The sequence below is a fragment of the Buteo buteo genome, chromosome 14 (assembly GCF_964188355.1).
Source record: "Buteo buteo chromosome 14, bButBut1.hap1.1, whole genome shotgun sequence".
NCBI lineage: Eukaryota > Metazoa > Chordata > Aves > Accipitriformes > Accipitridae > Buteo > Buteo buteo.
In genome coordinates this window covers 6,225,756-6,243,598 of record NC_134184.1, presented here as the reverse complement: position 1 = coordinate 6,243,598, position 17,843 = coordinate 6,225,756, and the positions used below count along the sequence as shown (strand labels likewise).

The 17,843-nt window shown below is 35.2% G+C and overlaps 1 protein-coding gene across 3 annotated transcripts in view; it reads right to left on the bottom strand.

The window, feature by feature from the left end:
* Positions 1-17,843, bottom strand: part of UGGT2 (UDP-glucose glycoprotein glucosyltransferase 2) — an 88,165-nt gene that overhangs the window by 31,127 nt on the left and 39,195 nt on the right. For all 3 annotated transcript variants that reach the window (XR_012652909.1, XM_075045956.1, XM_075045957.1), the window contains 10 exons: positions 17,364-17,449; positions 13,080-13,215; positions 11,387-11,518; positions 9,761-9,925; positions 9,198-9,321; positions 9,018-9,116; positions 7,037-7,131; positions 4,195-4,401; positions 2,716-2,847; positions 646-773 (listed from right to left, as the gene is read on the bottom strand). Coding sequence is in view for 2 of the 3 variants with exons in the window: in XM_075045956.1 (XP_074902057.1) it covers positions 646-773; positions 2,716-2,847; positions 4,195-4,401; positions 7,037-7,131; positions 9,018-9,116; positions 9,198-9,321; positions 9,761-9,925; positions 11,387-11,518; positions 13,080-13,215; positions 17,364-17,449 (1,304 nt within the window). In the remaining variant the exon portion in view is untranslated. The remainder of the gene's footprint in view (positions 1-645; positions 774-2,715; positions 2,848-4,194; positions 4,402-7,036; positions 7,132-9,017; positions 9,117-9,197; positions 9,322-9,760; positions 9,926-11,386; positions 11,519-13,079; positions 13,216-17,363; positions 17,450-17,843) is intronic.

The following is a 17,843-nucleotide window of genomic DNA, read 5'->3' as shown; positions in this document are numbered from 1 at the left end:
GTGAAAGTAGATAAAATAATTTAGCAGAGCTGCACACATGTTATGAAGCAAGTTGGAGAGGATATGATTTTATGGACGTGCAGTGATCTCTTATGCTTTAGCCTCATCACCCATATGACCAATGATAAAAGGGTGCATGTCTCCTCAATACCACAGGGTGCCTTTTTTTCTGTTCTGTGCTTAACGACGAGGTAGTAAAGAGGCTGTCAGCAGCAGGGTAAATGACACATGCAGTTGAAACCCAACATATACAGTGGAAAACTATGTTAAATAGCATAATTAGCCAAACATAAAGGTCATACAAAATTTAGCAGATGTGTCATTTCTTCTAGAAAATAGGGCAAGGGTCTGAGTATGTAAGTATACCAAGTCTGTCAGGGAAACGCTAAAAAGGAAATGAAGGACAGTTAAACTTGTCTATGTAGAAGTACTCAGATGCTAAGAGGACAGCAAATATATAGCATGCAAACAACAAACACTGTAAGTGCATGTAGAGTGTATATATATGAGTATATAGTATGAAGAGTACTATGACTATATATTTGAATCTTCGTTCATATTTCCCATGCAGAAGGATTATTAATTTGTCACAGACAATAAACAAAGCAGTATATCATAAAGCCTCAAAATGCAAAAGAATTTTACCTTTTACTACTGCCTCCCATCTCTTTGACAATAGCTTTAATCTTCTCTGCTGAGGTACTGTATGTTATTTTTTCCAACAAATTAAAGTCTTCTGCATAGAATTCATTTTCATCTAAAGGACCCAGTACCTTTAGATAGAGAAAACATGTTACTAAGCGTAGAATGTCCAATAATGTTTCTTCTGTAAGCAAAAATATACTAATATTTTAAATGGATGCACAATATTCAATATGCAACCCCTAGCCCTATATACATTAGTATTATTAACTATATACTACTGAACTGTATAGTAACTATGCAGGATTACGTTTTTACAGTTATGTAATTACAGTTAATTATCAATCACAAAGAACAGCTGCAACGGAAATATCCATATTTTTCATTATACATACCTATGTAAAGGCGTACACTATTTAGAAATAACAAATATAAATTTAAGAAAAAGCTCTGTTAGGTACATTATTTTAAACTGAAATTCAAATTACTATCTGCCTACCGCACTCTTTAGTTGTTTAATTCTGTGAACACATTCTTAACTTCTCATGGCTTCTCAGATGAAGCAGAATGGATAGAAAAGAAGAAAAGAGCAAAGGATAAGAAATGCAGGATATCCAGAGGCAAGAAACAGAACTAGTACTGTTTTTTGGTGTCTGAAATAAGATGCCTTGAAGTCCCAGAAAATAGATTTGAGGATGATGTTTGGATTTCCTATAGCCTACCAAGCTAAATTGACCCAAGTCAACTTCAAGAGCCTATAGGACTCCCAGGATGTAGAATGTCATGATGTAAGTTTGGTTAATTCAACTGCTTCCTAGAAATGAGAGGTTATCTAACAAAATTCCACTTTTGAATTTTTTATTAATATTAATGATGCATGAGATAGAAAAACTATAGTGTGATTATGAAATACCATGGTACTTTTGTAGAAGTCATAACTAGAAAAAAAAATTTGCTCATAAAAACAAAACTTCAGTGCTGAAACAGCAAGGATAGAAATGAAGAATATCCCATGTCTTTTTTAAAAGTAATCTTTTAAAGTGAAAACAAACTTTCAGATAGATGAATATATATTATCAACTTTATCCAAGTATTTTTAAGAAACACATTTCCTCAAAACTTACATTATTTGAGCTTTTTTAAGCATGGAAAACAGTAATAATCATTTATAAAATAACATTGCATATTTAATTGGGGGGAGCTTGACACACAAAAGCCAACACAATTCTTCTGTGCTTCATCAACAAAAAAAACTTTCCATGGGTTCATTAGTGGTGTTTTAGTTGTATCTCAGAAGCCATTTAGGATGCACAAGAGTAACTAAGAACACAATTTAAAAAGAGTTTCCAGTAATGAGATGCCAACATAGAATCTCTGTTTCTTTCTAATGGTGGAGCAATAAATAGAAAATAGAAAAGAGTTAACTCAGAGTAGTTTGTATAAATTGTATTTGTAATGTAAGGTATTGACTGTCATTAACAAATACTAAATATTGACCCCAATATTGTATTTTTTAATCACAGTTCCTCTATAGCCACACTGTAATTAAGGGTATTGGTTTCAGAATATATATACAAGAAATGGAAACAACAAAGCTACTATACTTTTACTTGAACAATAAGAATTAGGACTATAGAACAATTTAATATTTATAAACAATTTGGGGGTTTAGAGCTTGAAATACTACCCTAGTCAGTGTAATTTATTTTTTATTATATATGCAGTAGTTTATCCTATCCCAAATGTGTAAAATATAGGTAACTTCAGGATCAAAATTTATTAATAAATATCTTTAATAATACTTCAAATATTAACCTATTTAGACAATTTTGGCAGATTAACTCTTAAATAGCTGTGGAAATGACATACATACATAGTAGCTTCAATGGAATGGAGCTAATAACCAAATTAGAAGTAAAACAAAAAACAAGGCAAACATTCATACCATTCTCTACCAACAGGCTGAGTGAGTGGGAAATAAATATAATGCATTTTCTTTAGCTTGAAGCTGAAGTTCCAGGAAGTGAAACACACCTACAAGAAGACTGAGAGATGACTTAATTTCTTTCTTACCCTGCCATTGCTCATAACAGCCATTTGCCCTGGAAGCAGCTTAAGAACCTCCTGGCAGAACATCTGGTGGGTTTTAATTAAATCCAGTCCTAAAGTGTTGTACTTCTTCTCAAAAGTATCATCATCCATTCCCTAAAGCAAAGGTAAAGCATGAGATGGTGGAATGATTCAGCAAAAATAAATTTTGTAACAGCTGAGGTAATCAAGGATTTTCTTCAAGTTACATGGTAGCCAAAAATCAAAACAGCAACCTCAGCTTCAGTTAAGTACATGACTGTTGGTTTGGAGCCATGGTCTCCCAACTAGCTAGTGTGCAGTTTTTACCCTCGGGCAACTGTGAATAACCATGAGATGAAAGCTGAGCCTGAGGTTAAGCACTTTTTCTATGATCCAGCACACAGCTGCATGAAAAATAACATTCTCTGTTAACAACTGAACTATATTCTCACTTTTAGGAAAAAGATATAAAAAAATCCATAATACTCTAAAAACCTAACAGTCATTTTAATGTGGTCATTGGATACAGCTTAAACATGTTTTAGGGAAACCAACATCATCCAGTAAGATACATAACAAATCTATGTTCAAAGTGGGAAAAAAATGCTGGAACTTTGCCATGCTTACAATGGCACCGTGCCTCACCTGTCAAAATTATCCTCCTATATTGAACTCCACTGATAGGTATTTCTGCATTAGAAATGTACAGGCCAAGCAAACAGCTTCATTCAGACACAATTAATATAACAAAATAAATTAGTAACATGCATACACTGCTTAATTAGCTACCTTTATGTCTTTCAAAAATTTATTAGACAATGAAATAAGAGGATGACCCAAACCAGCTAATTAATTTTCCAGTACGGTGCCAGAGAGTTCTCTTAGTCTTCCAAATCTTCCTATTTAAAAGTACTACAATTTACAGCTCCTTCTAAAACAAAAACTGTAGATTGCAGCTGTTATTTGTTAACTCGGCTCCACTCTACATGTGAACTTTCAAATCAGCAACATTTGTATTTTAAACCAATGAATTTTCATAGAAACACAACAGAAAACGTTGGTCAGAAGTATACAATGCTCGTTAACCTCAACAGCTTCAGTCTGTGTCTGCTCACAACCACAACAGCACAGTAAAAAAAAGTTACTTCTGAAGTCTTAATTCTCAACAAATATTAATACTGTAATTTTAATTAATAGATACCTATGTAAAAAAAACAACTGACAATTAAAAATTAAACTATTTTGTCTCAATTATCCAGTATCCATACTCTGTATTTTTGCAGTACTCTTGTATTTTCTTCCCTTATTTTAAAGAAATACTCTATTCTTCCATCACATAAAAGTTGTCAAAAATCCAAATCTGCTTGAGCAGAAACTGTATAACGGTTATAAACTTCATATCATTTGGCCACACACTGTTACTCTCAACACCAATAAAATATATGTAAAATGAAAAGGTAGTCTAATTTAGTTTGCACTCACTGGGATGAGGAACTTAGCAATTTTAGTTCCAGCAGCAAGGGATTTTGCTGTCTCTTCCTTACTGAGTTTACTTAGGAAACTTTTTAAGTTGCTGTTGTTTTGGGTTAGAAAAGCGGTCAAAATTCCTCTTGCAATGGCTGTGTTATCTTCATTTATTTTTGATGAAGGATTGTTCAAAATCCCAACACGTATATGACTGCTTGTTTTCTGCAAAGAAAAATACAGAATAATATACAATTTTACGGTTCCATCTGCTGTTACCTCATGTATTCATACCTATTATAACTCTTGTGAAATGCCCTTAAATATTTAATTTTTCGCAGCTATTTGTCTTTAGAACATCAATGCCTAATTCAGAACTTCAACTAGGAGTAAAAATGTTATTAGCAAGGATTTACCTATTCTGTAATACATATTTTAAATAGATTTTTTTTTTATAGAACAATTGCCTTTAAGCATTCTGCAGAAGTATATTTTTAACAAAAGACATACACAAGTGTTCATTTACAGACTTCAGAACTGGTTTTGTAGATGTATTTCTATTTTTCGAAAACCATCAAACTAAGCATAAAATAAATACAAGAAAAATTATCCACTTATCACTTTAATCTTAATCAGCAGGAAAGTCTTTCACTTGCTAAAATCAGTGATGCCACTTAAATTTTACTAGAGAGAGTGATGATTCTAAGGTAGGATCAAATAGCATCACTAACCAAAGAAAAGGTAAATGGACTCTACTGCAGTAGAGAAGAGAAAAATAAGGAACGAAATCACTGGTATTCAACATATTTAAAGAGCAAACTTTAAATTGCAGCCCTTGAGAAATGTTTTGTTAAAACACTTATTTGAAAAGCTTGAAAATGCGTGCTTTAAACTGTTCCTGAGAAGTGTGCTCTCGCTGGAAAGAAGACATTAGGAGATACATGGCAACCCAGTCAAGGGAAGCTCTTATTCTCCTCTACTCGGTACTTGTGAGGTTGCACTTGGACTGCTGTGCCTGGTTTTGGTCTCCCCAGTGCGGTAAGGATGCTGAGATGCCGGACAGGCTTCAGCAAAGGGCTACCAAGATGGTCAGAAGCCTACGAGGAGGCACTGAAGAAGCGGGGCTTGCTCAGTCTGGCAAAGAGGAGCCTACAGAGAACCCTAAGAGCAACCAACTACTGAAGGGGCAGTGGAAAACATGACAGGGCCAAACTCTTCTTGGTAGCGGCAAAGAGTATAACAAAAGGTAATGGTCACAAATTTTGGCCTGGCAGGAAAAACTACTCTAGTAAGGCAGCGCAACACCAGAGGAAGTTGTCAAGGGAGGGGATGGAGTCACTTCCTTGGAGGTTTTCAGGACTCCTTCAGACAAACCTACAGCTGACCTGATCTAATGATGGCAATAATCCCACTTTGAGTAGGAGGCTGAACTAGATGACCTCCAGAGGCCTCTTCCAGCTAAGACATCCCTAGTCTTTTTCAAATGAATTAAAAATATGTTAGTAGTTTTCAAAATATTATATATTAGCTGAAATAGTTGAAAGTGAGCTCCCTTCAGCCACCTCCCCTCCCAGATTCTTGCAAGCTTTTCTTCCAATGCTGATGGCAAGTCACGTGCAAGTGGTGTCTGTCCCAGTTCTGCACCTATCAGAAATTCTACTAGACCCTGACCCGACAGACAAAAGGGACGGCAAAGGAGTAGACAATCTCCATACAAATCAACTGACTTCAAAAAAAATTACTATGTTTTTGTCTTTTTGTCATGAAACTCGGAAATCACTAGACCAAGCAGTACATGAGGTTTGTCTACATCAAATCTATGAATTAGAATGAAGATAACCAATTAAACTGGTATTTTATAGAAGATACAACAGACCTTATTTAGAATGGCTTTTTCTAATGTTTTTCCTAAATTCTCTGCACTAACACATGGGGACTTGCCCAGTTCTCATGTCCTAGTTATGGCATATTTTCCCTGCTGAAGTGGGGAAAAAAAAAAAAGAAACTACAGAGGGAATACACCCGTCAAGCTTGGGTCACAGATCTATCAGTCACATAAATGAAATGTATTCCTGTAACAAGGACTTGTACTGCATATTCTTCTTTGCAATTTTTTAAGCCTCTTTTTAGGACATATTTGGTATCACAGACTCCCTGCAACACACCAATTTTATAATTCCCTTAGAGCGGTTCCTGTTTCATTCCTGACTGGTAAACCTAGATGTTTTCCCAATTTCAGTCTAATTACTCTTCTAACCTCCCCAGAACTGAGGGGGTTTTTTTCTCATTTATATTCACGTGACATTCACTCATATACTTTAAATCCTATTATTAACACTGAAGAACTTAAAATTAAGCAAACTCCTAAGTGTACATGAACCTCTTAGCATATTAAAATACACAAACAACAACAACAAAAAAATCTATCTCAGAAGCATATAAACAATATGTGGAAAAATGGTCACTTCGTGGCCACAGCTATGCCATACAATACAGGAGAACACTGCATAATGGTTCACACCAACAGGCATTATCTTAACTTCCCTGGCCAAGGTAACATGCTAGGTTACCTCATGGGAGAAGGTCTGTAATTGGGAAGAAATTCACCCTTTTAATGCACAGCGTCATAGTTTGTCTCCTGCGTCAGGAGTCCACGAACCAAATGATCATTTATAGGCCTGTAAGATGCCAGTGCTGCAGGACTGTAGAGCAAAATGAAAGCACAGTCTCGTAAGTCTGCACCTGACCCACAAAAAAATATTGTTACACCTTTAATTAAGAGTATAATTTTTGAATGTGCACAGTGTTATTAACAACATATTCATAATAATTATTTTAATAAAAACTGCTAGAAACTCACCAGGTGTTTCAAGGCATTAGAAAGCAGTTGTCTCCCAGCTGGCTTATCAAAATCAGCAATAATCCAGATAGTAACAGCATATAATGCATCTTCATCTGAAAATTAAAGATAATCCCGCTTTACATTCCGGAGGATCTTCTCACGAGTAATGAACAATGAATTATTTCTCTTTGAGATTTTGAAGTTTATGTGTATTTTTGCTGACTTCAACTGTAAGACTAATCTTTGCCACATCAGAATCTTTTGCCCTCTGAATTGAAATAAAATTCTTAGGAGGTAACTTACGTTAATAAGAGAGAGTCACTAAAGTAGCCAATCTATTGTTGTACCACTGAAACAAGATGGCCCTACCTAATAAGCTAGCTCCAATTAACAAGACCTGCTTTACCAGACATTTCTTGTGAACGTTTGATGGCAGACTAGTCATATAGCCAGCAATGAAAAGAATTAGCTACAAGAATGCATGAGTTAGGCCATTCAACTTTCCCCAGCAGCTAAGAGAGAGTCCTTCAGCCAAAGGCAGGACTGAACTTACCATTTCTGGACACAAACAGGAATATACCAAATACAGTCCAAAGCAAGTAAACTACTGTATAGGTGTATATGCAGAAAATTTCCCTTTTTTCTGGTCTATAGCCTCCTGTTCTTTATTCTTCATAGAAGGGCAACAGTACATGAAAAATTCTGCAAAATTATCTGTAGAAGAATATCAGTCTACTCAGGTCTATCATATATCCCCTAAAAGGTAATACATGTAGATGGGAATTTTGCAACGTTCTGGTGAGATTCTAGGAGGAGGTTATTATTAAGCATTGCTGCAGTCTAGAGAAACGCACTGGGGACAGAGATTTGAAATGTAGATTCCAGCTTAAAGGTTATAGGTTTTACACAAGAGATCTGAATCTTAGAAATGAGCCTAGAGATTGAAAGCCAGCCACCATTTGACAACTAGCTGGGATGTCTCTGTGATTGGAGACAGAAAATCAAAGAGAGTAAAATAATTTTATTCTAAAGAAATGTAAGTATATGGCATTTCTTTCTGATAATTGAATAAGTAAAAACTATGTTAATACCACATAAACATTACTGAAAGAGTAGCACTTTATTAACAGGATTCTTCTTTCCCTTGATGGACTGATGTAAATGAGCAATCGTTAACTGTCTACACCTAGAAGCTAACAAGGTACAGACTATTGCAAAATTCCATGCAGTATTATGCTGCCATTGTTGTAACTGTAATTTCTTCTAACTCCAAGAGAAAGTGCTTGCGTATGCAATGAGAATATTTTACATCAAAAAATATTTTAAGTGTATAAAAAAAAGTGTGAGTTTTAGCAAGATAAAATGTATAAATGAGTGATAATCCATCAAAACATATATATATTTATTCTTTTCCACAGAAAGACAAAGCTTCAAATATCAAAATTAAAACAATCTAACTAGAGGAAAATTAAAGATACTGAATGCTAATAAAAAAGAAATAAAATCAATTATTCCTTAAATTGCAGAAATGGCTAATTTTGATATATATATTACAAAGACTATACTTTCTTCACTTGATAATGCTGAACTAAGAGTCACTTGAAAACTGAATATACTCTCTTTAATATCCTCAAGTAAAACCATATTAGTATGAAAACTGAGCCTGTTTTCAAAGCTGCAGAAGTCTTGCAAAGCTTTTTAACTTCATGTCTGTAAAACAAAAAATATCTAACCATGACATCCATCCAATTTCAAAACTACAAAATCTAAAATAACTATCCTGTTAACTATAATTTATGTATATAATATTAGGATATGATCTGGCTCCTGAAAGAAGATGCTGGGATATTGGGAAATTTATTTATTTACATGGGATCCTTGGGATACTTACTTACTTGGGATAATTTACTGGCAAATTTCAACAATCTGTTTTATATATATATATATATAGATATATATATATATATATATATAAAACCCATACAGAAAATGAATATACCCTTTTTTGTTAAATACTTCATGTTGTCTGAAATTACAGCACTTTTATCTTGTGAGTCCAAAAAGGAGAAAGTAGAGAAGTCTTCCACATCAAATGGAACTGCAAAATGTAAAACACAACATGTTACAACTCTAAAAAAGGGAAAATCATAACAACAGCCAATCTGAGAAAAGTAGTTACCAGTTGTGGATCTGAAATGTATGTATCTTCTTTCTGCACCAAGAATAGTGGGGTTTATACGGGAAACTACATTGTGCTGATCCATAAGAAAATCCATTGCATTTATATGATCATTTAACAAACCCTGTAGTAGTAAGAGAAAAAAATTAAATCTGTACTTTTACAGTTTCAAGACAAACAAAGACCAAGTATTTGTACAATGTTTCAACTGAGCTTAAAGCTTCTATATACATCAAGTTATGGACAATGTCAAGTCAAAAATGTATAAATATCACACAGAGAGTATTTCAAAATATCAGATACGCATTTTTTCAATGAAGAACTGCAGTACATTCTCAGTTTTTGGTTGAAAAATTCCACATAATTACTATATGCTTAGTTGATCCTTCGATCTTGTATAATCTAAATATACTGTTTCAAAATCATGACCACAAATTAATGTAATTTTAGTTGTGATATTATTCATTTCAAGCCATCTCGTTATAAAAAATTTAATATATAAACATGACTCAATTCACTGCGAAATATTTCATCTTGCATTCATTCAGAAATGTTAAACATACCATGAACACTGCCCTCTGGAAGAACCCGGTGGCATCAATAATCCTCTGAAGAATAACCGTCTCTAACTCTGCAGCATCCATCTCTTCTCTGTTAAAGGGCACACCATTAAACAGAGCTTGAGGCAATGGACCCAGGCCAGTCTTTTTATAAAAGGTTGCTCCTGCCTGAACATATCAAAAACATCACAGAACTAAATAGACTGTGGCTGACTGTAGCAAAAAATGAAACTAATATCAAGAGACAATGAACTCTAATCTCCAAGCACTATTCACTGTCACGCCTTCTCATGAGTAGCAAGGACAAAACAGGAAATGTTTGGAAACCAAACAGGACACATGGGACTCATTTCTCAAATAGAATGACAAAAGAAATTATAGATCTATACATGGTATTTTAAACTTTTGCTTTGTCATCTTGCTGGGAAATATTACTTTATTTTGCTTAACAATCTCTAGCAAAAAACTATTAAGTAAATAAAATTGGAGAAGGACCTTAAGACAGTCATAGTTTCAGGTGGATCGACCTAGGCCTTTTCCCCAAAGAAAGCACCCCAAATAAACCTCAAAAGGCTTCTATGTTCAGAAGCCAAGCCTTATTTGATAAGAAAGCAGAACAAGCTAATTTTTCCTCAAACAGAGAAAATTCCATGAGACAAACAGAAATAAAAATGTGTTGTAATTCATTCCCCCTTTCTATTCTGCATCCTTTCATGTTTTCTTTCAGTGTCACTTTCTGGATGGTTACAAACTCTATGGCGGTATCTGTGTGCCCAACTTTCTGTCATCCCACTGTCTCCTCCCTGATCTTCATCACAGTTTCATTGTCCCTGCTTGTACAGGGGGCTTCCTTCTGGTGGCTCTCTGTCTATTTTTCTTCCTTTAATACTCTCTGTGGGAAGCTTTCCTCCCCTAAGCGTATCCAGCTGTTTCCAGGGCAAATTCAAACTGCCCTTCTATACAAATCCTCCATGCAACTCAGTGAGGAACAAGCAGCGCAAGGCTAAGAGCACCTTTTTTTTCTGGCTGCCCAGATGCACCTTTTTAAAGGAACATAATATACGTTATACAACAGATTTTAAAAGGAAATAAATAAAATGGATGGCATGTGTGAGAAACACAAGATTGTATAGAAAGTATGGCTGAGGACACATGAAGGAAAACAGTATTTTTATATATATTTTAGGAGAAAATTGTCTACATAATGAATTATAGATAAAAATATGTCTTCTCTATAGCCTTTAAATCAAAATCATAGCTGTCTTTCCCAAAGAAAATTATAACCAGAAAGCACAATTAAAGGAAACAATGATTCGCCTAGAAGACAGGCTTGAGCTCCTCACCCAGAAGACACAGGAAAACAATTTCTGCAGTGTGAGAGACGCCTTGACATGCTTACTAGAAAAAAACTTGTGCTCCTGAATGCAGCAGGCAATAGTAAATTTTAATAGTGAGAGTAGTAATGCAGAAACCCTTTCAGCATTTCCACTAGTGACTGAATGGTAGCTAAAGAAAAATTTCACTAAAAGATACTGTATTTACTTGCTTTAACATTTAGCAATCTTTCAGCTCAGCAAATGCAATAAATTGTGTACTGCAGTATTTCTTACCACTTTGCTCTCAACATACCTTCCTCCCTTCATCGTATTCAGAATGAACATCTAGTATACTCTGAACATCAGCGTGTGGGTATTCGCTTCTAAGAACATCTTTCACATGATTTACTGTTAGAACATTTCCATCTTTCACTTCATGGTACATCTGTAAAAATTAGCAAGAAAGAAAAAATGTAGTGAATTGTCAATAATAATTTATTAAAATTATTAAAAGTAAATAAACAATAAAAGTAAATATCTTTTTATAGTCCTCTAGTAAATTTTATATCTGTATACTTTTATATTGCTTTTATTATATTTTTATATTGCAGCTTTTATATTGCTTTAGTAATTATCACCATTGCACATATGCGCAATTTTTCATCAGAGGACTGTTCTGATTAATCTATTATTATACCTTTAGTCTAAATCTGAAGTGGCAAAGGAAATACACTTACATGACCTGAATGTGAAAGGTTATTTCTCTCCACCAAATAGAGAAGGAATCTAAATTTTTACCATAAACTACTGAACCATGGGTAGTTACCTGAATCTATATGGGATGAATCCAAGCCTGAATTAGTCAGTGATACTTTTTCCTACAGGGATAATTCTTCTTTATCAATGCTATTTTATTTCATAGCTAAGATTTGATTACTTTCATCAAACATACAAAAGAAATTTGAAGGGAAAATTATTCAATCCATTCCTTTTCAAACAAGGAACAATACATTTCCCTCCATAGCTCTGAGTATCTCAAACCTGTATTTTATTGATTCTATTTTTAGTATCTTCTAATTATATTTATCATGCCCTCCTTTTTATATGATGAAACAAAGTAAATAGAGGACACAACATTTTAAAAAACACACTATAAATTGATATTTTGTGATCTGGTCATGGATAATAGCCACGCATGTGTGTCAGCTCCTAACACTTGTGGATTTCTATTTCTCTTCCAAGGCACTCCTAGTTTCTTCAATTCCTTTCATCTTAAGCTCTCTGAGTTTGTCCATGACATTAGTTTCTAGGCACTGAACAGAATAACAGAAAACAAAAGTAAGAAAAAAAATATTATGCATAAATACCATATTCTCTGATATAATTTTGCCTGCAGAGTCTTCACATGGACTGCTCACTTTATTTCCCTCCATTCATCTCTAAAATTCCTGTCTTTACATGAACCTGCATTGTCTTACACAGAAAACCTGTCTCATTCACTAAATGCAAGCCTGGAATATTTCTGTTTTCTACACCCATGAACAGCTCAAGCATGACCAAAAAGGAACTTATCTTACTCTGTTTCACTTTCTACACTAGAGAACAACCAAGGGTTTTTCAAAGCTTATAGGATTGCCACAGTGATATTAAAATGCCTATACTCCAAGAGATACAGAACACAAAGACAGGCACATCATATTAACACAAATAATACAGAATCATTTTTCACAAGAAAATACTAAAAGCTGCAAGGCATGCATCTACCTTTTCACATTCTTGAAGAAAGCCTGTAGATAGGTAAAATGACAAGAGCAAGCTGGTTTCCGGAGCAGGAAAGTATTTCTGCAAATCATTCTATAGCATATTAATGCTATTCATGTTTTAATACTTTACTTCCATGTAAAGTAAATGCAAATGTATCATGTTGTCACAAGGGAGCAAAATCCTAACTACATAGAAAAGTAATAAGTAGGAAAAAAAAAGTGATTTCTTGTGAAAGAACTAACATTAATTATCGAGGTAAAGGCTTGAGAGGTGTCAGATTCCTCTGCAATGTAATTAAAAGTTCTCCAAAGAGCTATTCCAGCATCTTCATTTCCATCAATTTCTTCTTTTGTACTTAAAATGAAAACAAATCCAATTCTGTAAACAAACAAAAAGAGATCATACATTTTAAAAGAGTATTAGTTTCGCAGACATTCTAATACCTAATGAACAAGATGTTTGTGTTCAAGTAATCTGTCCAGCAGGTAGGGATGAAAACACCTGTACCAAGGTGGTGTTGCCATGACTGCGTATGGTAACACTGAGGATACCAGCTAGGCAGTCTTCATCAGATCTCCTAGATTATGCTTAGGTTACCAACCATGTACTGATTTTGGATACACCTTTTCTCCCATTCAAAGCTGACAGTAATTAAAATTTCTCTGAGTCATTAGGATTTACTTACAGTCCTTTCCGTCCTTACCTGTCTGAAGGTTATGACATTCTTTACATTCCTGCCATCATCTCTTAACAGCTTAAGTCTTTGTTTTAGTCTGGGCATTGTGTGTTTTATTTTTCCTGAAATGTGTGTCTTGAGTAGCTCCACGTAGACATGCTGGGGTCTGGATGTCCTGTCATCAATACATGCCATTCTTACTAGCCCTTCTCTTGCCTTTTTTACCTTCTGGGGCTTCTCCACCCTCACACTGCCATTCATTTTCCATTCACGCCAATTTTAACGCATCTACTACAATTACCAACATTTCCAGTAAATGAAAAAAGCCCTAGAAATATGAGGCTTGAGATGAAAAAAGGTCCAGAAAACTCCTAGTGGAGGTGGTATTCTGACACCGTCTTTGTGAAAAACAACCTGCACTGACCAGGCCATACTATCTTTACAGCATAAAGTGTAACAGAGATTTGGTGTTCTACCATAGCAGGGGAAATTCAAATCTAAGAGCCACTTGTTTGTCTCTACAAAACATTTTGATTAAATTGAGCATCATCATTTGCACACATAACTCATGAAAATGTCACCGAAAGGTTTGGCACATGCGCCAGAAACCCAGAAGTCCAAGATAATAATGTGAAGATCCTGTTTCTCCAGGGAACGAAGGCTTTGAGCAACGAGACAATCTGGTCAAACAGACTGCAAATAGTGGCACAACAACTAAAGCATGAAGTCCTTCACAGATTGAAGACCCAGGAGAGTTAAAACTGAAGATATTTGAAGTTATATTCCCTGCTGAGAACACATAAGGATCCTTCTGGTCTCTACTACACTACTGGAAAGGACTTCTGATCATTACAGTCAGTTCCACATCTTAGCTTGTACAGGAAAAGGACAAGAAAGATCCTTCTGTTGAGTGAAGTGACAGAGCATGTGTACGTCCGTAACTAGAACATACAGATTCCCAAGAGGAGAAATATATGCCTATTCATGAACACAGCTGCCTGCATTAAGAGGTGAAGACTAGGAAGGCAGATTCTGCCAGACACCTGGAATTTTGTGAGTGCAAAGACATCAGAACCCTTCTAAGGATTTCCAAGCCTTTCACTGTCTGGTAACAATAAATTTTCCTAGAAGAATAGATGCCCTCCCCTCCACCCCCTGCACTTCAACATGAAACCTGCTTGTATAATGGGAGAGAGGAATGGGAAGAAGATGGCCAAACCCAGATATTTTTATGAATCAGAAATGGAGATTTTATGTGAATACATTGCTGTTGCAGCAGTTCAGGGATCAACTTCACGTAGTTTTCCAGAACACATCCTTGAATCATCCTGAACATCTGCAGCTAATGCTATCCACACTAGGTCTGCAGCAAAATCCTCTACCATTAGCTGTCACTTCTCCCAAGACAAACCCAACAGTGCACAAAAAAGCTGCTCCATGAAAAATCCCTATCGAAGCAGCTATTCAACTTTGTTCTCCTCTACACTTACTTTTTGGCAAACCTACAGGTAGGATTGTCTCCAGCTGCCAAACTGCAAACAAAACCTCTTAATAATGTGCCAACTGGCCTACACAATCACAGCCATCTATGAAATACAGCTATATAAACTGCTGTCTATTCCTGACTACACATATGACAGCACTGGATAATGTTCTATATGCAGCAGTTGGTTCAAAGATCGAAAACTATGCCAACTATCAAAAAGAGGTGAATTGTAAAACAGAACAAGGGAATTATAGTCTTTCTAAACGAGTACCACAGAGACTCAAAGCCGGCTTCTGCTATACAAAACACTGTGCAACTTGCAAATATTTCCACAAAGCATACAGCTCCATCATAGCTGCTACAAGAAGATGAGAGACCTACTGATCTCATGATACATGAGAGCTACTACAACAACATGACAATCTGCAATGCTGAGCCCGTGTTCCAGAAGACCTTCATATTTACAAGCGATAACTCAATGAGTTGATTTCAGAAGTCAGCTTTTCATTTGGATAGGCACTTCACATTAGATATTTTAAAACTATTAAAATGAAATCTGCCGTATCAGTATAAAATTGTTTAGACAGATGTCCAGGACAAACAGGTGTGCATCAGATCAAAGGACAGAGGGGAGTAAGAAATACAGCAAGTTTTCTAAAAAGATATAAATAATAATTAATGCATAAAGATGCACCATGTTCTACAATTAATTGTTTTTCCCATTTTTTACATCTCTCATTATTGTAAATAACTTTTCCTAAAGTCTTGGGTCATTGGGATGCCGTAGGAACAGTCAGCAAAGCAAAATACTGTACGACAGTATAGACCCCATGGCTTGTCCACATCTTGAATACTGTGTACATGGCTGTTGCTCTCATCTCGGAGAAGTTATATTAAAACTAAGAAAGTTCAGAGAAGGACAACTCTGAAAACAAAACAAGCTTTGGAACAGCTTCCAGGCAAGGAATAACTAGTAACCTAGGGAAAGAAATTACTGCAGTCGAGTATGGCAGAGCTTTAAAAAATCATGACTGGCATCTAGAGAGTGGGGGAGACTACTTAGTCTCTTTCCCAGTTGTAAGAGCTACAGAGATAGTAAATGAAGCTATTGAAAGTCTGGCTCAGAACAAACAAAGCAGTTCTTCATACACCACATAGTTCAACTGTGAAAACACCTGGAAAAGGATACTGTGGGAGCCAAAACTCTACATGAATTCAAGGGGAAAACAGAAAAGATAATGGAAGAGAAACCCATTGAGTGTTGCTAAATATTTAGAAAATATATCTGGGTCTGGAATTGTTTGATCTCCAAACCAATCGAATCAACCTGGCGAAGGCCAGGAAAATACTCAAAAGTACCTGGTCATCCTGTTCTTTTTATCATACCTAGGCAGCTCCTTCTGGCTTGTTGCAGACAGACTGACCTAAACGGGCCTTTAGTCTGACCAAGTTTGGCTGCACTTATGCTGTTATGTATCAGAAAAGGCAAATTAGGTTCTAGACTATATTCTCCTCAAGGACTGAAGCAGTATTGCCTCCCAGGTAGCGACAACAGTGGCAAAATGCACAGATAACTAAGATCTGTCCTCCATTACATTTTTGTCATTGAATGATAAAAACAAAGAAAAACAAAACAATGATAAGAACTAGTAAAATTTTAAAGTAAAATTAAAACCCTGTAATTTATGGAGGAAATAAAAAGCCATTTCACAGGAAGATTTAAAATATTTACCATGGAATTTATCTGCTGAACCTTGGATGTAGTTTGGACACCCTTCTCCTTTTATAAGCGGTGGAAATAAACAGGTACTTCTGAGAGCAATTCATTTTTTCTTAAAGTAGGCATCTCAGATGAACCAGATTCTTCCTCAGAAGTGTCTCTTAAATGATGACTAGTTCAGACTCAGACAACTAATTTTTAGAAATTCAAAAGCTGGTGAGGATAATCTCGCTTTGGACTTTAAGTACTGACATAAAAACAAAATTAGGTAAAGCAGCCTCGATTGAAATAACTAAATTCAAAAATGCCTTCCAGTCATGTTTTACTTACAGAATATTTTGCTTAGAATGCAACTTCACATGGGCATCCAGTAGGACTATTTGACAAGACAATTTTTTATCAGACTTTTGCAGTTCATTTTCCACACACTCAGGTACATTATACCTTGCAACCTATTTGTTTAAGAATACTTAATATCTGAGTAAGCTTAACACAAGTGGGTAACCAATGTGCCTTATTAGAATGTTGTTGCATTGGACTTCATTTGAATTCACATCTTTGCCAAGCAGAATAGAAGATGAGGAAGAAAAAAGGAAAGCAACCTTCTTTTAAGACTTTTCTTCAAGACTTTCAGATTTCCTTACCTAAGTGGTATATTATGATGATAGAATAATTCTGCCAGTTTCATATAATCACCTGTGTCTTCTTGGACAGGATCAACAAAAAGTACCTAAGAAGAGACAACATATTATACAGCCAATATTTATTCTTGATGTCTGTTTTTATTTTTTTCAGACATAAAATCTAAGATAACTACAGAAATTTCCAAAGGAGCTGTGCACCCCAACTGTTTTCAATTTCCTAGAGCATTCATTGTAAGAAAACATTAAGAGTATAAATGAAAGTAACTTCAGAATTAATGAATTTGGACCAAATACTGAAAACAGGATTTAACCATTTATTAAACTTCAAACCAAGTGATATTGCTACTCTCCTTTGAAAGACTCTGTGCCAATACTTTGTTTTTATTAATGAACTTGATATTTAATTAAAGGGGATCTAATGGTGATTTTTCTATCACTTCTTTCAACTAACTCTCTTCTGTTATGAAAACCAAACTAAAA